We start from the raw sequence: 25,167 nt of genomic DNA on the forward strand, positions 1-25,167 counted from the left end.
TTGACCAAGATCCCAAGGACAATCATTTGCCCAGATGCAGAGCGTGGACAAGCAAATCAATAAAAGTGGACGCCATGGGAGAAGCAGCTCCAACAAGTTGCCCTCCCATCTTAAGCTGTGTCAGCACATTCGGTACTTAAATTTAAGGGGGATTGGTCCTGGAAAGTTCTTGAAAAGTCCTTGAATTTGATGTCAACGAGGTGTGGGAACCCTGGTTTGTGCTTTGTGAACAAAAACAGTTGAAACATTTATGCTGTGACCAAGACATGCTTTTAGCATTTATGGCTGAGGGAGCATTTGTGTGTATACAGCAGCACCACAGGGGTGAGCGGGTACAAGAAGAAGTGTTCAAACTGCTGAGTAATCGTGTTTTTTTTTTGGGTTTGTTACCTCCACAAATTGTGGGCTGGTCTGTGGCAAACATTGTTTCAGTTTATACCTAGGATACTTAATAATAATGTTCGGGGAATTGGTCCTGGAAAGTCCTTGAAAAGTCCTTGAATTTGATGTCAACCAAAGTGTGGGAACCCTGTGTTTGCTTATTGCACTAAATAAATATATAAATGAGTTAATACTTTTGAGGGGGGGTCCCATGCCCCTTAAAATGTCTCTGCACACCACTGGCCCCCCCCCCAATAATCTGAGGAGACGATGCTCAGATTACAAAATGACAAAGAAAACACTTGTCCGTGCAGTTTGTTCAGTCAAATTCTGTCCACGCCGTGCTCCACTTGAATAATCTCCCTGTGAACTGTTGTCCAGATTTGTTCAACACGCTCTTATTGATATGCTGTCGGACCAACAGCCGTGAAATGTGCTAAGACCTCTGATCTGTGCTATTGACCATTATCATAGCCGAGAGGTTTGTTACAATGTGGTATTTTTATGCTACAGTCAGTGTGAAACCTGTTTACATTCCAGGGTGCCCGTATAGTTCACTCCTCTCAGCCGCTCCGTCGGATTCCAAAGCACTGTATAGATTTCTTTCAGCTGATGAAATTAAAAAGACAGCAGTGTGTGTGTGGTGTGCCCCGCAGCAACGTGATTTGCCTGCGAGTTCACGATACGAGTTGAGAGGGGAGTTCCTTTGGGGGGGATTAAATAGCTCCCTCTCTTCCTTCCCTCCTCCCCTGCCCTCCATACTTGCAGAACATAAACAGCTCGCAGGGCTGTGCAGTACTTGTACAGCATGTTTGCCACAGCGCTGCTCTCAGGTAACAATAAGCCGGGGTCAAAGGTTAAGAGGGATTGTGGAGCTCGGATTCTTCTGTGTTCCTCTGGCAAACACTGTGAACACTGAGCTCAGGAAACAGTGCCCATAGGATCACTGGGAGATAGAGAGACACAGACAGACAGAGAGAGAGAGAGAGAGAGAGCTGGCTCGGTGGAGAGAAGGTATCAAAAAGAAGAGGCCAGTTTTATTTAAATATATACTATATTCATATATATGATTTAAATGTAAAAATGCACTTATAACATCAGTCTTTGATGCATCTACAGGGGGAAGTCATGTTAAACCTGTGTTAGGTAGGGTTTTCTAAGTTTAATACATGTATATTTTTACGGTACAGTGTGTGAAATTCATGCCTCAGCTGGATCACTCACCTCACTCTTCCTTTCCGAGTGTGTAGCCTTCAGTTAGCATCAAAAAGTGCACTGTGCTAACAACATGGTGGTCCAAAAATGCTCGCTTCCATAGAGCTGACCTGACTCCTACATCTCAAAAAAAGTTATTTTATTATTTTGAATTATTTTATCTTCAATTTCTGCCAAATGAAAATAACTTAACCTCATTAGACTCAGTTAATTAAAAAGATTTGTTCACAGAATCGTTCAGTACTTCCTGCACGACCGGAGCTCAGACTCTGTCTGACACGGTCATGCGGCTGAACGGGTTGTCATTTGGCTCCAATCGGCGGCTTTCAGCAGTGCTGTGCCTACATACACCAGACTTCTCTGTTAAATATTGAGATTTCCTTGCTAAATGATGGAAATGAGCGCATGTTTTCAGGATCTTTGCGTCTTTTTTGCTCAGGAATTAACGGAGCAACCTGTTCTCCTCTCATGACCCAGTACAGCGAGCATAGACACCACTTCAGACACCGTTGTTCATCTTCTTTCTAGCTCCACTTAATGTTCCAGCCCCTCTACCTCCTTAAGTCATCCCGTCGGTCATGATGATTGGTCGCGGCACACATTGTATGACGCCATGTCCACCTAATTTGTATTTGCATTGTATCAGACCAAAAGATCGTGTCGTCTGACCTCTGCATTAGACCGGATTTAAACTTTATACTAATCACTGGTCAAGGTGTGTTTAATTATTTAAAAGTAAAAGTGCGTAATGTCACAAAATAAAAACACTCAATTACATCATGTTAGAGCAGACTTTACTTTAAGTGTGAAATTGTTCATAAAATGAATATTGCATTTGCTGTTATAAGCAACTTTATATACTGTTGAACTAACGAGCTGTTGTATAGATGCTTAGTATCAACTCATTAAAACAGGTGACTGCTTTTATTGTTTTGGCTGATACTGATATTTTATATAATGATATAATAGAACCATCTGTGCCTAATACTTAGACTGTGTGCTTTAAACTCGGACGGCAGGTTTTGATTTAAGTAAGTCTCTCTCTGATTCCTGCCTCCATCACCTTCTTTGACTGGGAAGCAGATTATCCATTTAATCTCTTAAATCAGACTACAACGTACAAACCTCTGTCCCGATCAGCTCTATCGCAGCCACGTTTTCTAATGATTCCATCTAACCACATATTGGGCTAACGCTGGTGCACACTCTCCGGCTGTCGATGTGTGTGTGAAAATGTGAAAACCCTTAGTGCCCTGTTAAAATGAAATCCAGACCAACGGTTGCTCCAAATGGAATGTGAAAATATGTAGATTTTTTGAAACGCTGCTTTTTAAAAAATCCCCTCAGTCCCACAAATGCATTCGCAGCGAGGACGGCTGTTTCATAACACGAATTAGGTTACTGTACATTTTTGCACAGTATATATGCCCCCCACCCCCCCCTCGCCCCCCCCCAAAAGTAGGAATTAATAATGAAGATGCTTTTTGGCCTGAAATTGCTATTCAAACAATTATGTACTTAGTTTCTTCCAACAAATGCATTCCACATTATTGTTTTTGCCTCGTAGCAAAGCACCCAAAAGACTAAAACCTTTCATTCCAGCAAAGGCCGCTATTGGTCACCGTCAATAAAAGCATAAAAGCATTTATTTCCCACGTTTGTCAAATTAACAGCGTACTCCATCTCCCATAGGACTTGTAAGGTTCATTAACCTTTCTGTGAAGTGGGACAGGTTTCCAGCAGTTACTGTAACCTCTGTCTCGCTGCTGCCTCAATTATAATAGAAGAATTAAACACGCGGTGATTCAAAACAGTAATGCTGCCTCTTAAATCCCTTTGTACCGGCTCTCTGTTGTTAATGACTAAAGACACTGAATGAACCGTGGCGTTATCAACACATGAAACAAATCAAACGGCTTCTCTTAGTTAACGGCAGATTTTTTATCAGTACGCCGTTTTGGTCGGTGGCCAGAATTGACTGTTTTGTCTTTTGGATTATATTTAAAAATAGGACAGTGTTGGGTTAATTGTACATGGAACCGTCTCTTGTATTTTTAGCCTGATCTGAAGCTATTCATTAATTTGTTAATTATAGTCAAATTCGGGGATTTCAGGACCCTAACTTCCCCCAAAGTCAAAAGAACCAGCTGACCTTGGACTAATTAGACGGTCAATTACACGCCTGTTGATCGCTTTTAATTCCTTAATTTAATAATTAGATTAATTGCGTGGGTAAAGAGTTCGTTCTCTTGTCCACCTACTCCTCCTTCGTCCTCTCACTTCTCCTCCTCCTCCTCCTCTTCAGCGCTCCAGCCTTCAACGTCTGAGTACTCATTTAGTTTGTGTCACTGTTCACACCTCAAAAAACTATTTTAATTCTCTGCCTTTGACTGTTTAATAAGCTTAATCTTCTCCTCTCCCACCCCCGTGTATATATATATCCCCCCTCCCATCCCCGCACGTGTTAATCAAAATCCAAACCAGCACAGGCACACTGCTCTTTTATCACCCATCCTTTTACTGTCGCCATGGAGGCCTCGTCTACCCGTGCTACTTGTAGTCTGGGATTTTCCAGTGCCACCCCCGACAGTGGGAAGCCCTATATGGGGACATGTCAGTGCCTCGTTTGCCTGCGCTGATGAAGCTGGGGGTGTGTCGAGTGGGCAGCAGCCTTGTTCAGGTTCCAGGATTCCCTTCAAATGAGTCAGCCAGCCCCCACTCAAACCGACTGTTACCTTGGGAACTCTCAGGCTAGGGCTTCCCTCCGCTAAAGTACAGTCTCATCAGCACACAGTGGCTGTAAGGGAAGCAGCAGCAGGCAGGTTGAGGGGAAATTAGCGCGCTAATGCGCTCTCACTTTGCCCCGTGCGCTGCCCTGTTAGGCCCAATCTGCTCGGTGAGAACGAGGTGACCAAACCGCCGGCACGGCCACTTGGTTCAGGCGAGTCTGTAATGTATGCAAATTAGAGCGAAATAGACGGGTTTCGATAATGAGCTTCTTAAGTCAGTGGTTTGAGTAATGTGGTTTGGTTTCTTGCTAATGAGCAGGACTGTGGGAGGGAAGGTTTGGTACATCACGGTGTGTCGGGCGAAGTCGGTGACGGCTGGAGTTCACTTAATAACTGGACTGTTTATATATTTCCAGCTCAGTTCATTACCAAAGCCAAATGGGTTTCTTTACTAAAGCCATTAGTCCAGCAGGCCATTGTTAAGTGGGTTAATTTGTTGATGCAGTGAAGCAGATCAGGGACGACTCGACCCACTCCCCCCCACTGGCTTTCACATGTGTCCCGCTGAGTGAATCCACTCCGCTCAGCTGATCACCATTAGGTTTCTCTACCAACGTTCACCCCAGACTCAAAGCCATTAGGTTTTTACACAACACAGGCTCAAATACCATTAAAGCCCCACTCAGGTCTGGTATTAAACATCCGTCCTGAGTGATCCGATCAGCTGAGAGAAAGAATGTGACTACTTGCATCACCAAAATGTGGTTTTCATGATCAGATCTGAAGACTCTGGATGCCCAACCCAAGTCTGACTCAGCTTGGGGCCAATCACCCCAACTGACATCTTCAGGAGTCCCATCCAGGATGCACTTTAACCCTCTTATGTCCATCATGATATTCAGGGCCACCTGGATTTATTTTGATTTTATGGCTGTAGAATTGTCTGAGTGAGTTCTTCTGCCCCTTTTTTTCCAAGATAACTTTCACTTTCGACACCTGGCAGTTATTCAACCGTTTTACGGATTTACGGTACTGAGAAGCTGACGTCACAAACCTGTGACACGCTGGTAAATCTTGTCTGTGATTGGACGGCTACCGTGATGACAATATATGTGCGCAAAGCTCTATTCCTCTGCTTTCCGGTATCCATCGGTCCATCTATCTTCCAACGCTTTATCCTCTACATGAGGGTCGCACAGGGTGCCAATCTCAGCTGACATAGGTGGCACAAGGCGGGGTCACACCCTGGACAGATCGCCAGTCCATAGTTTTTTAATTTTCTGTACATCACAAATGGTCTAGGAGTTACTGTAATTAAAAAGTGCACATGTCAAATCCTGTGTGTATCACATGTAAGTGTCCCATGTCCTGCACCCAAAAGCTGAATGGTCCCAGGAGGTCTTGGAGTATGGCTGTCATTTTTTTTCCATATTTTATAGTGTTGTGTTTTCCTTATCTCAATTAGCCTTTTAGCTGGTCAAATAAAGCATATACAGTATGTAGGTAAATTCCTCCTTTAATTATAACTTTCTTAATCATGTCTGTCTCCAGGCTCTCCTGAAGGTCAGCAGAGATCCAGAAATGATTGTCAGACTTAGGTCAGGGCCATTCACACCAACTGACATAGTCATTTTAAAGTTCTTCACATGAAACATACAAACTAAATAATGAGTTGCTTTATTGAAAATCACTGAATAAATGCAAAATGAGTAGGGCTGCAACAATTCATTGAATATTAACAGATTAATAACTAAAGTACTAAATCGATTGACAACTATTTGGATCATCAGTTAACTGGTTTAGGTGTTTTTTATGAATTAAAACAGGTTTTCTGACATTTCATCATCTTACATATGAATATTTACTTGTTTTTTTATGCTCCATATGACAAAGAAATGATCAAAACTGTCTCCAGGCTCTCCTGAATGTCAGCAGAGATGTGAGGTAGCACAGGTTCGGTGGCTGGAACTGCGCAACCATGCACATGTCGGATTTTTAGAAGGCCGCCCCAGATAATTGTTGCCTTCTGTTTATGCTACAATTACCCATTTATAAAGAGGCAGATCAGTCACTTCCTAACATGATTAGAAATGAAGAATATTCAACATTTTTATCCCTGTCAAAAGTCCCTTAACTGGAGCCCGTCGTGTGATTCCGTCTTCCACTCCAAAAGAAAAACCGTGTTTAACCCTCTAAACCTTGAGGCTCCTTGTGAGACACAGACTTTTAATTCACTATAACCCTGCAAATGAATGGGCTGATTACTGAGGCGGCGATGAGCAGGCAGTCATAAGCACTTGGCTTGAGTGGAATAGGCGGGGGGGGGGGAGCGAGTGGGGTGGCGCTGTGGCGGTACAAGTCCAGCCTCAGAAATAGAGCTGTGAACACCATCTGTCATGCTCTCTCTCCCCGTCTGTTAGCCTGACTGCAAGTGAAAGGGAGAATGATGCTCTCAGAACTGCATTAGAAGGACGTGGGTGCTGATCGTCGTAGGTGTGGGTTTACAGGGTGTACTGGGAGGAGAAGGGCTGGTGGGGGGGGTGGGGGGGGGGGGGGGGGGTGGATACACAAGTAGGTGCGTGACTAACTCTTGCTGACAAAGGGAAGCACTCACCCACTCAGAAGGAGAAGAAGGGTTGTTGGGCAAGTGGGTATTCCTGGTGAAACCGCACCCCTGCTCCCACCCACCTCCTCCTCAAAGACTCCTACCTACTGTACTGGCTCTTGTCAGAGGATTCCGGGCGGAAGTTGTGTCGACGCATTACACAAACACACAGCTCATCTTCTTCTTCCCCGAGCCCTGGAGATGTTAACAATTACTGCATAATAACTAAAGAGCAGTGTTGTAATGTAACAAAGTATATATACTTACTACCAAATAAAATCAGAAGAAGAAGAGTTGATAATGGTCTGTATTTATATAGAGCTTTTCTAGTCTTGATGAACTGCTTTACACTATAGTTTTCACCCATTCACACACTGCAACTTGAGGTTAAGTGTCTTGCTCAAGGACACATATAGACTATAGGAGAGCCAGGAATTGAACCCACAACCTTCCAGTTGAAAGACAACTTGCCCTACCAATGAGCCGCCATGGCTCAATCCTAACATCCTACATTTTATATCAGAAAATTACTTTTGATACTTAAGTACAGTAAATGTCATATACTTTTACTTAAGTCCTTTTCTGGCTGATCTGTTAAAAATTTTGTTGCAATATCGATGCCGATTAAATATCGTGATAAAATATCAGATAAGTAAATCTGAGGTAAAACATTCAATCCTATTTATGTGCTTTATTTAATTTAATTATGCTGCCGGCCGGATTGGACCCTCTCGTGGGCCGGTTCTGGCCCGCAGGCCGTACGTTTGACACCCCTGATCTAGAGAAAGCACATTGTCAGTACAGTTACCTCACCTTACCTCGCAAGATTAGCTTTCGTTTTAAAAGAATCATGAATCTGGATCCAAATCTGGATCACCAGTGAAATGTAATCATTCCTTCATTAGACCTTGACAAACAAAATCCTCCCTTTAGTTTTGAGTTATGATGCTCAACAGTTGACAAATATACAAACACAGGTACGAGTCAGTGTCCCGTCAATTACCATTTTTTTAGGAATTTCATAATATCGCTCTGATTCATCATGTGTACGATGATAGAAAGTGATGTCGATTATTGCTGGTTTGGAGTGTGCGAGGCTTTGTTGCGTGACCCACAGAGAAAGAGAAAAGCTCTTCTGCTGCTGCTGCTGCTGCTGCTACTGCTGCTGAACGTTTTTTTTCTTTTTTTTCCTTCCAGTTCTCAGAATTATTCATTGCTCATAACGTGTAGGATGTTTGGGATCCTTTTCTGCCTTTTTGTCTGAGTCAGAGTGTGAGATTAGCCAGTGAAACAACGCACGGGCAAGCTGGGCTACGATGAACAGCAGGAAGAGGCAGGACGAAGTGTTGTAACACTGCAGCTGGACTTAGACAAGTTAGATCTGCTGTCAAAGTGTTAAAACCAGCTCCTCTGAAGAAATTAGAATATAATAATGATGATAATCCATTTCATTTTGAAGGGCCTTTCAACACACCCTTAACAGAATAAGGAATTAATACAATGTTCAAACAGGTGAATGCATTAAGGAATGGTAGGAATGTTCACAAGAGGATTTTCCAATCTTAAAATGTGGGAGACCACACACACACAATGACAGATTTTTCATCTTTTAATCATAATAAAGCACAGACTAGATGGTTCAGTTAAGACACTGGACCACAGTGATCTCACAGTGGTGATTTCAGGGATTTGGGATCAAACGCGACTTCAGTATGAAGACAAACACAGAGGCAAACTGTCGGCGCCGTCAGCTGTGACGTTTCGCTCTGAAAAACGCAAAAAAAAAAAAAAGATTTGATTTGATTTGAGAGTGGATGGTTGTTTGTCTCTATGTGGCCCTGTGATAGACTGGTGACCTGTCCAGGGTGTGACCCCACCTTTCACCCTATTGACCCCCCATGACACTCATGTAGAATGCAGTAGAAGATGGATGGATGGATGGTGTCATCGCCTAGTGAAGCACTAAGTGCGGTGATACTGAACTGGAATTAAACCAGTAAACCGGTTTAAGGGTTTGCTTTTTAAAACACTTTTAAAACAGATGTGCAAATGTGCACTAAATGAGCAAATGAAACCAAATAACCTAAGCTCAACACTGTTTGGACATCTAAATATACCTAAAGATATATAGATTTCTTTAATATGTAAAAAAAAAATAAAAAAATCCACATACTACCAGGCAGCCGCTTATTTCAGTAATGCCTTGGGTCAGTGTCTCTCTTTTCCACAGGTCATTTACCAGAGCACATGTTTTCTGCCCTCTCTCCCAGCCCCACTCATTGCCCTCTAGTTCCTGGTTTAGTATCATAATGGGGTTTTTTTCTACCATGGGCAAAGCGGCTCTTACAAGTTGCCTTCCCATTTTAAGATGTTGGCATATTCGGTCTTTGAATTTGAGGGAATTGGTCCTGGAAAGTGCTTGAATTTGATGTCAACTAAGGTTTGGGAACCTTGAGGAACAGAGATTGTGGGACAGTGTCTGACCTCATGGAGAACTCTACAGAATGACGCAAATGGACACAAATTCACATCTTGAGGAAAGTCTTGGAAGTAGAGCAAAAGCTGTTGTAGCTGCAAAAGAGGAACCGACTCCATATTAAAGTACTCTATTTGTATTTAAATACGTCATCACTGTCCCTGTTTGTGTCACAGTCAGGCGTCCATATGGTGTATCTCTGCATGTGATTCACCGTCACAGCTAAGAGAGCAGGTATGCCCAGTATGAGTAATACAAAAAGTTTAGTGACATTTTGTTTTGACTAACTAATGACTCTCATGTTCTTTTATTTCACGCTCTGTTTGCGCCGCTTTGACTCGTCCCTCAATAAAAGACTCTTTAGACGATTATTTATGCATGAAATAGTTTGAAAGTCAATTATTTGACTCAAAAACAAAATGAAGATCACACCATGGACTGCACGACGATGTGTTAAAATCAGTGGCGTATGTTGTGTGTGTGTGTTCACAGTAAATCACAGGACATTACTTTGTTTACAGTGTAATTGCTTCAGTGCCTCATCATTGCAGCAGTTTTTAAAGGCCACATCAGGGCAGATTAAATCACAATTATCTCATGAATCCCAACAAAGATTCCAGACATTATTGCTTTACAAAGGTTCCTGAGGTCATGATGTGAAGATATCGTAATATATATATATGTATATCTACAGTATATGTATGTGTATATATATATGGGAATATCATAATAGAATCACAATGATACTGAAGCCATTTCTGGTCTTTTGAAACTGAAATGAAATACAATTTCAAAGACCAAAAACATTTTTTTCTTGTGATAAAATGCAGAAAATGCCTTTAACACAAGTTGGATTTTGACTTCATTAGCTTCTCCGCACTTGGATTCCAAACATGTGCACGTTATGTAACGTAACCTTTTATCTGCGGCTCCGTGTCAGCGCGTAAAAATACAATGGATGGCGAGCAGATCAGAGACGTTACGGCGGAAACAAGACAAGGAAGTGGAAATTAGAAAACGGACGATACGCAACATATATACTGTCAGATTATGAGTGTTTAAGGACACTTCTTCCTCCTTAAACACAGTTAACAGCTGTCAGTCAGTCACTCGTCAGAATTTTACATGTTTCAGTGGCCCCCCCGCCTCCACACCGACAACGGGGGGGTCCCTGGAGGTGGAGGCACCGCCCACTATGTGAGAATGTCCTGCAGATTAGTGTGAGCAAGTCCGTCACTCTGTCACTCCACTCCACAGTGGACCTCACCACTAATCTGTGTCCTGGCCCTGCCACAGCGACTGTGACACAAGCTCTGCTGTGGAAAAGATAAGATAAGTTAAGATAAGATAAGATAAAATAAGATATTCCTTTATTTTAGTCCCACAGTGGGGAAATTTGCAGCATAGATGGTAAAAAAAAAAAGTAAGTAGCAGGCAAAGTATTCAATAGTAAAGGTAGTAAAAGTACAATTATATATATATATATATATAGACACATACAACATGGACATGTATATACAAGATAAAGATCCTTATGTGAGTCTGCTCTGTGTGTGTGTGTGTGTGTGTGTGTGTGTGTGTGTGTGTGTGTTCTGCGTATGATTCACTGTCTTTCATCATTCATCCGGCTGAATTTCCATATTGCAGTCATTTATTGTTTTGACTCTGTGTGTTATGATGAAATTAAAAAAAAGGGCACGGGGGGTTCTCGCGGCGAGAGAGCCGAGCATTAAGATGCGGTAAAAAGTGTTGCACGCTCAAATGTTGACTACTTGTTGCTATGGCGATGGGGTTTGGATCCAGCATGCATGCTGCAGGACTCTCGCTATTTCTAAATAAAGCTTTTGTTTTGTTTTGTTGTTTTTTTTCCCCTCTTCTTTCTCCTCCTCTCACTCATCAGTGGACGGAGATACAGTAGAAACTAATTCTCTGTGAATTGTATATGTCTGTGTAAACACAGACCTTTTAAAAAAAAAAAAATAAGTAGATACACTTTTACAGAAATACTGTATTAGACACAATCTTTTTTTTGACAGTTTTTATCAATCATTAAAGTGATATTAATACATTGATCACCATTTAAGTGTACATGCATTTCAGTTATTCTGGCGTAGAATTAAAGGGCAGATATGGACATATATGCCATTAGTGTATTTCTAAGGCAAAATTCCACCCTGTTGTTGATATATTATTACAGTAATATCATGTCAGTTCCATATAATGTGATAATGAGCATTACTATAGGCTACATCAGTGTTTTTAAAAAGTTTGTGAATCAAAATGACTATATTTTAAAGTTAAATTCATCTCTTTTTTTAAACATGTTCATTGTTATTACTCGGCTAACACTTGTTTATTCCTGTAGAAAAGGGATAATATCATGTAATGTAATGTAAAACGTGATCTATTAAAGGTATAGTACAGAATTAATACTTAATACAGCTGTTAAATCTTACAAGTGTGACAGTTTCATTTCTGTCCCTGTGGGGAAACGCAGCTGAATGTTTCCATCCGACCAAAATCTGTATTCATTCATATTTATCTTCTTGGTGAAATGCAGAGTTACAGATTAAAGGAGGGAAAAATACACCTTGCCCTTGCTTGTCTTTTGTCTTTGTGTGCTGTGCTGTGCTGTCCAGTACCACTATTGGCCTGTGGGGGGAGCCTGTGTGTGGAGGAAAGAGCACAGAAGAAGGTGCTGAGACCTGATATTTGACATTTGATTCCTGTGTTGATGGGGACTTCCATGCTCACCTCAAGTGGGTTTTTTGGTCCCTTTCTCACACACACACACACACACACACACAGGATACACACTAGTTTATCCTCCCACTCAAGGATGCAGCAGCCGTCTCGAATTAAAACAACCTCAGTCTATCAAATAAACATTTCTGTTTGCACTATTTGCAGAGTGAGGTCCCTAAACGTGTGCTTCCTGGAACTAAAGCACTTAAATCGGGCAAAAATACTTAACCCTTTAACATCGAGCGCATCGCAGACAACACGCACTTTGCATTACCGTAACTGCAGGATGTAAAATTCCAACAGTTTCTGAAAGCTGAGGAATTGCAACATGTGGTTATTACGGTAATTTCACTCTGAAGGAAATGTTGTTTTAAATGTGTCTGATAATGTTCAAATTTCAAATGTAACATGACAAATTTGAGTGTCTTTTCTCAATAAAACTGAATTTGAAATTGTTGATACACCTTTTAATCATGCAATAAATGGCAAAATCACTGCCAGATATTGAAAGTTATTCTGGAACAAATGGGCAAAAGCACTTGCAGGATCATTTTCTGGCCCCTTTGTTGTTAAAATAAGCAACAAAAAAACATTAACATACAGTACATGCTGTGTCTTTACAGGAGATGGTTAAATAATTTGGTAAATCAGTCATTTAACACATGTCCACACAGAATCTCCTAATAGGTGATTATTATTATTATTATTATTATTATTAATAATAATAATAATAATAATAATAATATTAATAATAATAATGGGTCCATGTTCTGATTTCTTTTCCTGTGGTGAAATAAAAAAAATAAGCAGCTTGGACTAAAACAATCAGCTCCAGATAAGATCATCTTCTCTCCGGTGACGATATGTTGTTGGAAACAATATAATGACCAGCTGTGCTGTATTTTTATGAGAATATTAGGTTTTTATGGTAACTTTAAAACATCTGTTTCGTCGATAAAGGTGAAGTGACCTCGGCTATACGTACAAATCTCCGGAATGTAATCATGTTTCCTGACTCACTCTTTGTCTGAATTCACAGGGAAGTGACCTGAAGGTAGGCCGGTTGGCAGGAACCACCCTCACAGGTAACTATGGTCTGGAAATTATATATACATATGTGAACGCATACACATCTATGTGTGTACGTAAAATACGTGTTAGATTACATTTAGTTTTATTTGGATTATTGGATGACGTTTTGATCTGCGGAGAAAACCACTGGGAATAAGTCACTCTATATAACGTCTGAGGCCGTGCTATGGACTGTGTTTGTATACTTTTATGATGTCACACAGATCATTGCAGATTTAGCGACTGATTTCTTTACTCATCAATGTGAAGAAGCCTTGTTCAGTGAAGGCGATTTTAACTGCACCGTTGTGATAATGAACCAGTCTCCTCTGGTTTTATTTGTTAAACGCAGACTATTCTCCCCCGATGCCGCCGCGACAGACGGACTTCCATCGTTACCAGTTCCTGTTGTTCGAGCAGCCGCCACATTCAACGGTGTCGCTCAGCGAGGAGGAGGCGTCACGCGGTAATCACTCAACTCGCCGTCACTTTGATTTTTAGCCGCTGCAGTGTCTTGTGTCATAACAGTCGACAGTTGTGCTGTTGACGACACAGAGGTACTGAAACTGTGAAAAGGCCTGAACATTTCCTCTTAAATTAACCGCGGTGATGTTTGATGTTCTAGGTTTGGTATTTTAAGAACTTTATGAGCCACTGCAGCTATTTTAGGAATCAACTATAGTCCACCTCCTGATAATACACGAGGAAGTTGTGTCATTTTACGACATTAGACTGATTCATTTATTGCGTAAGTGCGCTTTTGTAGTGTTTTTTCCCCTTTTTTTAAAAAAAAACAACAAAAACATCTTTATTTACAAAAAGAAGTGTAATTATATTATTTTACACCTACACATACATCTATACAGATGCACTGTTGCATATCCAGACTGATACGTTCCTCCTATACATTGTAACACACACACACACACACACACACACACCCCCACCCTCTCATACATTAAGGTCAAGGTCAAGTCTATTTAAACAGCACATTGAAAAACAAACCCTGTTGCCTGAAGTGCTCTACATACACGCAAACAAACAAAAACAACAAATAAAAATGAGTAAAAGCACAATAGAAACAACGCAGAATTACACATTAAAGAAATAGATCGATAGACTGACTTTAGACGAGGAGATGAACGTATAATAAAACACAGTAGATGACAAAAGTACGGGAAAAGAACTACTGATGATTGTCGTTGGTTGAAGTGCAGGTTTATAAAAAAATAATAATAATAATAATAATACATATGACATAATAAACATTTCAATTTTCAACAATAAATGAATACACTTTATAACAGACCATTCTTCTTTAACAGTAAACAGCATTTTAGGGTGAGGATGTGCCACAGTCTTTCATTTCCTTCTGTTCAGGATCTGTTCAGTCCTGGTTTCATCCCAGATCTGGTAGAATGGAATCATCTCCTCTGTCTTTGTCACCCCCACAGGAAAATGTGTTGCTGACAGTTGCTAAGTGTTTAAAATTCAGGTTTCAAATCATGGCAACGTTCTCTGCTTTAAAACGTGTCCCCTAGAGGAGCCGTAACACACGTAGACACACATACACAATCATATATGCTTTAGTGGGGACCAGAGTAGAGCTGAAACAATTAATTGACTTACAAAATTCGATTACAAAATTAACTACAACTATTTTGATATCGATTAACCAGTTTGAAGTTTTTTTCATGATTAAAACAACATTTCTGATTGTTAAAGCTTCTTAAATGTGAGTATTTTCTTCATTTCTTTGCTCTGGATAACAAAGAAATCATTAAAAGTTAATCGTTTTGGTTTGTGGACAAAACAAGACATTTGAGAATATCATCATTTCTAGGTTTGACGAACACCAATCAACATTTTTTTAAGGTTTTCTGATATTTTATGGACCAAACGATTAATCCAGAAAATAATCAACAGATTAATCAATTATGAAAATAATCGTTAGTTGCAGCTCCAGACCAAGGCAAGTGAAAGTCACTGCTCACTATTAATGTTTATACAGAATATGAAACTTCCTGTTCCACAAACAGATTCAGTCATTCAGAGAAGGGACATTTTCACTATTTTGGTCGCAGCTCTTCAGGGTTTTCATATCATTAACAGGGTTTGAGGAACTATGGCTCTGGTGCGTCACTGAGCCATATTTTTTACATGCGCCTCAGAGTGGAACAGTTCGGTTTGGTCCAGTACAGTATGTATACCAAACTGACCGGGCCCCAACCGTTCCATTTTTCTGTACCCTTCCCTGAGGGTACCAAAATAAAATGGTACGGTCACCAAACGACAGTCAAGTGACTGATTGGGCGACTCCTTCGCAAACCAGTGTTTCTTCAACGCCTGCAGAGATTTGCTGGATGTTTATTTGTTGTCATTCATGCTACGTATCTCACTGGCGAGGCCACCAGGCACAGCCCACACCCGGCCTACCTCATACCCAGGGCTTTAGCCTTCCAAACTGTACCGTACTGTACCAAACCAAACCATACCATGATGGTAACATGGCATGAAAGACAGGAGGCGCTGGAGCTGGAGGTGGCAGAAAGAGATAAAGTAAGAAGAGTTGAGGTTGAGATGGTTTGGTCACGTTCCAGAGGAGGGACAGTGCTTTATGTTGGACAAAGGATGTTGAAGAAGACCACAAATAAAGGTCCATGAAGAAGAAGATCACTGATACCACTGAAGCTCCTGCTGTTAGTGATTTGATTCATTATGACCATCTTTAAATCCACAAGTTTTGAATGTAAACAATTAGCAGCATTTCCATTTTGCTTCAGGAAAATCGTTTTCTCAAAGTGCTTGAACTTAAGGGAGATGTTAATGAGGTTAGTGAGTCAGTCCTCTGTCTTAACGCCCGCAGGGTGATGACACGTACAGCAACCCGCTCCAGTGTTCCTGACCACATCTCGTTAATCTCTGCCAAACCAGAAACTCCAACAGTTTTTAGTTTTTAGTCTTTTAAACTTTTTATTATTATTATTACCTGAAGATTTTCTTAGTTTGTCTCCCGGAGGACGACTGTGTTTGTCTTACGGAGAGCAGTTACTGTTTTGTTTATGCTTCGGGTTTTTCTTCCTGACGCTTCCTCCCTCTGAATGACGGTCTCTCAAGGTTTGCTCGCACCTGCACTCGGATGTTTTCGGTGCGGCACCTTCGCGGGGCGGGGGGCGGGGGGTGGGGGGCGTGTCTGTCTGTCTGCTCTACTCGTGGCCACAGCCGGTGATTTGAGGCAAGATCGGGGCGTTTGTGAGACTTCAAGCGCTGCGGCCGCGAACGTGCGGTGCTGCCAGTCTCTGCCGTTTGAAGTCTTGACAGCAATGTCAGCAAACAATCCACACACATTAGGCTGAAGTCTGTTTGATGTTTGGGGGAGGGAAAAAAAACAAAAGTATTTTTCCGTATCCGAACTTGTGTTTTGGGAAAGTTACCGCAATGTTTGGGTTTTCACCGTGTCAGAAATGGTTAAGGTGAAGAACTAATAGCATGAATAATAACCTGCTGTTTAGAATATTTGAATATACTTTTCTGCTCCCAGCTCACATTCAGTAGTTGTTCCCCCTCATTATGAAGCCGTTAGAACAGTGTGGATCCACCCATCCTTAATCTACCGAGCAGCACTTCCTCCCTCCTGCAAACTGTTCTCTCCAATCTCGGGGGGGAAATGAAATTAAGAAATTCAGTTTTTCAATAATCAGATGATAGAAGTAGATGTTTTGTGGCTTATGCTATAAAGCTGCAGTGTGTAACTTTTGGTGATTTTAGCTCTGCTTAGTTTTCTGCTTCAAACAGAAAATGTACATTATTTGTATGCTGTGTTCTTTATCTGAACACAGGCAAAACTATCAGACCTGAATGATGGAGCATTTGTGTATGTACAGCAGCAGCAGCAGCAGCAGCACAGGAGTGAGTGGGAACAATGAGTGTTTATTCCACCAAACTACTGAATGACTGGCTTTTATTAGCAGTAGAATTCAGCACTGAAGATTTCAGGGTGGACGATGAATAAAAAAACACCACTGGTTGCAAAAAGAGCCTTTTGAATGGAAATCTATGGGGGAAATATTCACTTAGTTGATTTGTGACGTCTGTAAACATCTTCCTGACAAGTTAATGGTCTCGGTCACTGGTTTCAGGTCTTCTTCAAAAGCACAAGATGTTGATTTTGTGAAATATCTTCCCATTCAGGGGAAAATAGGGAAAGTAGAGTCGGCGCAAGAGTCATTGACAGCTGATATCGTCCAATAGGAACCTGGTGAACTTCCATTTGCAAAACCTCAAAAAGTTGTGAATTTTGAGGCTTCAGACTAGAAACTGTGATGTCACGACCCGTTTCCACTTGTTTTTCACTCGTGCTCCAACCTTTTTGCGTGCGTCTCAACTTACTAGCGCAATGTTGCTGTTGCCACCGTCCGCACTTGTCACTTCCTGTGTGCGGCACGGAAATGTTGTCTAAACTCTGCTACACTTAAGAACCGGATGAGAGTTGTGTGGAGCTGATATACTACTAGTCTGTTTATATTTATTAATTACGCACTACATCTTTAAAATAAAAGAAAGCCTAGTGTATGAATAAAGAAATATTTGATCATTTGTGTACCTGCGGCTGTGTTATTGTTGTCCTCCACTTTTGCCATGGGCACCGTGTGTCCCTGCACAGGCAGGAGGAACAGGGGGAATCCCATGTCCTCCCCACCTCCTCCGTTAAGTATGTTCACTTATTAGCGTCTGTCCTCCCTCCATGTGGTATGACACAGAGAGCATTTTTCATAGCCCATGACATTAATTGATGTGATTTGCGAAGGGAGCCCATTCGGCCGTGGGTGGGAGACTCCTAATGATCGTTTTCCACTTCCAGTAGTGCGGTCGTTGACTCAATTTTAGCGCAAATTTGTCGTCTTTTTTCTTTTCATCTCTGACCGTCACTTAAGTAATAACGAGGGTGAACAATGAGAGGTGGACCGGTGGCGGTTTTTGTGGTGGATCCGTGGGAGTCTGCCGTGCCTCCTGTGTTAAGGTTATGAATATGGGTCAGTGAACTGATGGAGACAGCTGCTTTGTTACACAAGGAACTACAGGGGGGCTGCGTTCTTGGCACCGGGCACAGGGGCGGGATCAGAGGGAATCTCCGTTGCTCTGGCTCAGGAAGGGTGTCCCTGAATGCAGGCTGCGTTTGTGCCAGGGTGAGGGGCAAGCATGGGCACACAGGCCCTCATGATTCTTGTCAGCCACTTGGCAAGTCCTCAATATGTCCTGCGACTGTTTAGTGATGCCGAGTCAGTTTGTCAAGGGAAACAGTGTTACAGTGCCGGGCAGGGACACACTGAGGCCTTGAGCGAGGCCATCGAGTGTTGTTTCAGCCTACACAGTAGTTTGCACATACTGTACGCAGTTTGCATATTCAGCCCTCTGTCTCTGGACTTGGACGTGAGCAGATACAGACTGATCACAAACAAAACTGTGTGACAAAAAACAAGGGAATCTTTTTTTCTGCGGCTCCCACAGGGGTCACCGTATCGCCGATATTCCTGTCTATGTTGTAGATTTGGAAACCAAACCACGTCTACTCCACTCAAATTCCCTGGTATTTCTGATATTCTTCTAAGTTGCACTCATAGACTGTATGTGCAGTGCTTAACAAATCTATTAGACCACCTGTCATTATGGAAATCTTTCAAAAACTTGTTTAAAACTAAAAAATGTTATTGCTATTTTTTTGGCAAATAACAAACCCCAAATTTAACTTCTGGGCTTCTTCTTCTCTGACAACGTTCAACCACTAAATCTAATTTTTCTGTTCAGGAATGCAAGTAAATAACTATAGTTTGACGTCTTAATCAGGAAATAATAATGTGCTTTACTGTTTTTGTAGTAAATTAGAAAATTCATGGACAATAACAATAATAATAATAATGAACTTTTAGCATTAACAATATCAATTGGTTAAAGAGTTTTTACACACTGGTGTATTAACCATTACAGAAACATGGAAAAATGATCTTGATAATTACCAATGCTGTTAATTTAGGGCAGCTGTGGATTTGGGTGGAGATTTTGTAAATCTGTTAAGCACTGTACAAATCAGAGGCGATTGCTCTGTGAGCTTCCCGTGTTTCAAAGACCAGCAGCCACCACTGATACAAATGGGAGCATTTTTCCTCCCATTCCTGAGATTTGACCGACGCCATGGCAGATTTTAGTCTATTTTCTTCTAAATGGGTACATCATTTACAAAATATATTGAAGAAGACTTGAATAACGAGCGATTGAGAGTATTAACTCCTCAGGAAAATGTTTACTGATGAAGTTATGAATGAAGTTCAAAAGTAGGCTCATTTTACCATAGACTTTAAATGTACATACATTTGTAATGACACCAAAAGACGAAACATCTGCTTTTTGCCCCCTGGTGGCAACTGCTACTTCTGTCCCACTTTTCCTGGGCTTCATTTCCACAGTGAGCTCACTACCTACTTGTAACTAGGGATAGGAATCAGTATCGGTCCTATACTGGTCAAAATCACTATGCACAAGCTGTAAAAATGTCAATTAAAATCAGCAAAAGCATTTTAGCTGAGTCATGTTTGATCTGAGAACAACATTTGTTACACAGTTGGAGGATTATGTCTTTGAAATGACTCGGCACAAAAACGCTTCATAGTTCAAAGATGGTCTAAAATGACTGTATCGGACCAATATCGGTATCGTACACAAACAAGTGATACTGTCCCATCCCAACTACCCCCATCCACAGTTTGAGAACCCTAGTGTGAACCAGCAATTCTGGGTTGAGCCTCTTGCTCGGGGTCACACGGGCATGTAGACTACAGGGGTCAGGGGTCAACAACCTTGACCTTCTGATCGGAAGATGACCCGCTTTTACAGAGAGAGAAAATTGATCAGAAATGTGATTCTTGCTCTTCTGTTTTCTTGTTGCTGATGAATTACAAGGTAGAGTAGGTTCTGTGCTGTATGCGAGGATCACACTCTGTGAGTGAATGGATCACAGTGGAGTTTTTTTCTGCTGGTTGGTGCGCGTTGCTCATCTTGCCTCCTGGAGCCCCCACTGCCAGCTCAGCACACTCCACAGTAATTGAAGCCATTTGCAATGTTGCAGTGTGGTAATGGGCAGATCCATGTCTACCACCCACCCACAGCCTCTACCATTAATCAGAGCTGTGTGGAGTCAGGAGAGCCAGGATTTTTGGTTGCTACAGCAGGCCTGAGCTTCAGCCAGGAGTCGGCTGCCTTAAAGGAGGAACACTTTGTCGGTCTTTAATTTTTGTACTGTTTTTTTTTTTTAATCATCAGCTTTCTTTTTTTTTTTTCAGAAGACACGTGTCAAGTTTACTGTAGAAGTTTTGGTATTTTCACTTTCTCATGTTTTGGTGGTTTTCTCCAGGTTCTTCGGCTTCCTCCCACAGTCAAATAAAACATGCAGATTTAGGGCCACATTTGATAATGTGATTTTGATTTATTTTTTTTTTTTTAAATGTAATCAGTAACATTTACATACAAATGCACTGTTTTATAAAAATTCCATTTTCATTGTCACAATTATCATTTTTAAATGGAAATGTAACCAAATCTAAGCCACGCAATGAAAAAAACATCTGGAGTCAAATTACATAACATAAAATGAGTGCATTTAGCTGCCTGTCACAGGTGGGTTTCGAACCCGGGACTCTGGTTTCAAAGCGCAATTCCTTACCTTTTTGTCCAGGTCCCTCCCTGTCCACAAATAATACATAAAAGAATAAAACTGAAGCTGCGGGCTGTACCAAATCGCGCGAGGGCCGTGATTGGACCACGGGCCGGACTTTGGACATGCCTGCTCTAGATTAACAGGAGGTGTGAGTATGAGAGTGGATGGTTGTCTGTCTCTCTGTGTCCCTGTGATGGACAGGTGACCTGTACAGTGTGTACCCCTATGTCAGCTGGGATTGGTGATACTGAACTGGAATTAAACAAGTAAACCGGTTTTTAAAACCCTCATGTGAAGGATAAAGCGGTAGAAGATGGATGAATGACTAATTTTTCATTGAAATCAGTCATGAAAGTGGAGATGGAACCAAGCCTGTGCAATTCATCGCTAAAATAAGCGGAATTGCAGCAGCATTATGCAAAATCCCCATTGGAAGACACTGCAATTATCTGTTAAAGAAAAAGAAAATCGGACAAAACAGCGTTAGGTTAAACTCGTCAGTGATGCAGGTTTCAAATAGTCAAGCAACAATCATTTATTCTCCAATACAAGTAAGGAGGGACGAGTGCAAAGCCACGTTTCCCTGCGTTGACTTGTCCCTCTAAGTTTGAATGTCGAGTCTCCTTCAAAGCGACAACATTGGTTAACTAATGACGGCTGCTAAGTAGACAGCAGGCTGCGAAGCTGAGAATAGCAGCCTAACAGCATGACACTGTTCCACGACTCAGGTCCCTCCACAGCAGGCATCTGCCACGCTGAACCATCTCTGAGCCACTTTTCCTGTGGCTGACCTCTGACCTCTGACAGCCGCTAACAAGCCGCCCCCCCCACCACCACCCCAGCCTCATGAAATTAGCATTGCATTAGTGTTACTATAAATCCAAGGCATCGCCGCTTCAGAGAAGCTCTCTAACGTGCTGCGGCTGCTGTTACTCCGCTGCGATGAACAGGATCACTTGGTTTCTGAGCATTTTCTGAGACTCTTTAAGAGGTTTAACAGGGACACCGCCCACACCACTAAATGTAGCACTTCTGTTTCACCTCACAGCAGTCCTGATCTTCTTGCCATACCCAGACACAGGAGCAAGGTGGAAACAAAAGGGGAGGCAGGAAGACTTTAACATCGCCCTCAGGTCCCCACACTATCTGTCCTTTCCATGAGCAGGCAGATGGGAGAGGCGGAAACGCGTCTCTGCACTACAAACACACACCATTCCTATTTTAAGGTCACTTGTAAGTGGAGGCATTCGCCGGGTAACAGCCAGTGCAGTAGTAGCAGATATTGTGAATGTGCCTCATTTGTTTTTGGACTGCGCCCAATGATTGCATGGCTTTAGACGGGATTACGATGCGTAAAAATCCTCACAAGCAGCGCCTGCTTTTGACTCTTCGTTTGATCTTTATTTTACAGTAAAAATAAAAAAAGATCTTCGCAGTGATATTTTTTCCTTGTAAGGAAATGTTTCCTCACATTCCTTCTATGACGAGAAAACATCTGAGTTCTAAGGTGTTTCCTCAAAGTCAAGGAAGAATCAATCAATCAATCAATCAATCAATCAGTCAGACAAACCTTACTTTTATTGCACTTTTTCATACACATAAAACCTTTTTATACAAAAAAACACCTCCGCAGACTCACTCACACACGTCAATAGATCTAACAAACACGTTCAATTTGCACATACAAGGGCCATATAAGATCAATTTATAATTGAGCTAATGATGAAGATACTAAAAAGGAGGAAACATTGCTCAGGCCATAAAACAATACTCACAAACCCTCACAATAATAATAGTAAATGGGCGGAACAAGACTAATTAAGCAGATTTTAAATAAAATAAATAGGGCTTGATAGACATTACCCAAAAGTAAAACATATTAGATTTGACCTTTTTCTTTTCCAATGTGAGATCTAGGGCTCCAACTAATCTGTCTATTATTTTCTCGTTTAATCGAGTACTTGTTTGGTCCAGAAAATGTGAGAAAATGTTGAAAAATGTGGATCAATGTTTCCCAAACCTGAAAATGATGTTTTTCGAATGTCTTATTATGACATTATTCTGTTTAAATGCTTTCTTCGTTATATGGAGCAAAGAAACCGGAAAATATTCATATTTAAAATCAGAAAACTAGTCGCCAATTAAATAAGTAATCCATTAATAATCAAATTTAGTCTCTGTAGGATCCGACTTGGAAGAATTTTCTATCATTAAGTGAATCGTAGCCTTGGAAAAGTACTTATAGTCTGTATATTTACTGCATACGTGGCTGTCATAAGAGTTAAACATGTCACTTGACTGCTGAACTACAGGCCTTGTTGTCTCTTTACCGCCTCACCCCTCCGTTTCCTCTAAAAAGGCTGCATTTTGTGGGGTGACAGACCTTGTTCTGGGCTCTGCAGAGGCGGCGCATTATCTCCGTCTAAAGCTCAGGACAGAGAGGCCACGGGGACCGTGACCTTTCATGCGGACAGGTCACTTGACTCCATTGCCCTCGGTTGATTATCAGAGCCCTTTGTACGGGCAATCGTCATTCATAGAAAGGACCTGGTGAGGTTTCAGGTACTCATCTGCTCATCGCCCGGTGATTATTCATCCTCCTCTCCAGCTGAGCTCAGACTGTGACCTGACCTCGAGGCAAACCCAGACACACCGAGGTGTCACTCTCAGAAGCTAAACATGTCAGGAAGACCAGAGGAGTCTGAGAGTCCTTAAACCTTAAAGGTGTATATATATGTAACATATGTGAAGAAGCGACCATTAGAGTTGAATGTAGTTGCCATAGTTTCTGAAATTTGAGAGCAGCTGCTCTGTTGTTTTCATGAACATTAAACCTATTTAATTAAAGTAAGGAACTTAAATGAAGCGGGTTAAAGTGAGAACTAGGTTAAAATATAGATGTATTTCAGTTTCGGAGTAAAACTATGGAGCTTTAAAATGTAAAATAATCAAGGAATGTAATTTAGAGCAGTATTTGTCTTGTTTTGTTTGTTATTTTCTTATATTGGTTTCAGTCAAAAATAAGCCGTGAGCTTCATCTTATTCCTTTTTAAAAATATAAGTATGATATGTATTTTATTTCTGTCTTTAAATTCAAAATTTTCTTAATCTTTGATGACATGTGATGGTCATTTTATGACTTAATACAATTTATTTCTTGCATATATCCCCTTTAACCCCTCAACATCTAACCACAAATCGAATTAAAAAAACACTGCAGTTGTACAGGAACAACAGATTTTGCATGTTAAATTTGAATTTGAGCAGTATGACGAGCAAATCGTCACGTAATGCAAAGTGCGCCTGTGCAAACATGTCGTCCCCGATTCAGTCTATGTTAAAGGGTTCAAGTCCGATGGGAGTTTGACCAACGTCATACTTTCCTGTACTCCTTGAGTAATGGGTTATACACGTGAGTACCAGCGGACCTCCTTGTATAATCTCAAGCAAGTTCCCATGGTAACCGTCTTCTTCATTATCACTTTTTTTTTTGCCCAAAACAAGAGTGAGCCACCAAAGAACGAGCCTGGAAAGTGAGCCTGCGCCGTCACCACGTACAGATGCTAGCACACCACCGTATGGCGTGACACGGGCCGTAGTGAGCCCGCAGATGTGGAAAATACAACCCCCTAAAAACACCTGAACTATCACAGCCTTGAATGAGTCATTTGGTCTAAAATGAAATGTAATCCCTCCCGTTGATGGTAGGGCGAGTGCACTTGACGTGCGTGCTTCTGCTAACTCGCATTTCTCCTCCCAGATTTCCTCCCGACACGCGGGAGCAAACAGAATGTGGCTGCCTGATGGTGAAAACAGAGACGGCGTCGGCCTGTAAAGCAGCTGCGGCGAGAGGTCGAGAAGCCGTGTTTCTATGCAGGCGTAGTCGGACTCTAACCCCCGGCTCTGTGAGACCGCTCTCGACACATGTGGACCATTTCAATAGTTGGCTCTCCATTCAAAAGATTGACTTTCCTACGCTATTCTCGAGCAGCTGTTAATGCAATTACTTCACATACGGAAATACCAGAATGTCAGTGATTCCCTGGATTACAGTGCGAGGCATTGCCTCATGTACACCCCAAACATGTGAGGACGCAGACAGATTTAATTTGTTCTTCCTCTAATCTGTTGAAGTTTGTGAGCTTAAAGCGTGCAGGATATTGTTGCCTTGGAATTGTAATTGTGAATTTTGTCTTTTTTTCTTTTTTTTTCGTAAAGGGATGGGAAGCTGCAGGGA

The 25,167-nt window shown here is 41.5% G+C and overlaps 1 protein-coding gene across 1 annotated transcript in view; it reads left to right on the forward strand.

Moving 5' to 3' along the window:
- The window catches only part of LOC131464476 (phosphatidylethanolamine-binding protein 4), a 74,165-nt gene that overhangs the window by 47,485 nt on the left and 1,513 nt on the right, over positions 1-25,167 (forward strand). Inside the window, exons 5-6 of the mRNA XM_058636962.1 lie at positions 13,191-13,236; positions 13,575-13,688. Coding sequence (XP_058492945.1) covers positions 13,191-13,236; positions 13,575-13,688 — 160 coding nt within the window. The remainder of the gene's footprint in view (positions 1-13,190; positions 13,237-13,574; positions 13,689-25,167) is intronic.

Source organism: Solea solea, chromosome 8 (genome assembly GCF_958295425.1).
Source record: "Solea solea chromosome 8, fSolSol10.1, whole genome shotgun sequence".
Lineage (NCBI taxonomy): Eukaryota > Metazoa > Chordata > Actinopteri > Pleuronectiformes > Soleidae > Solea > Solea solea.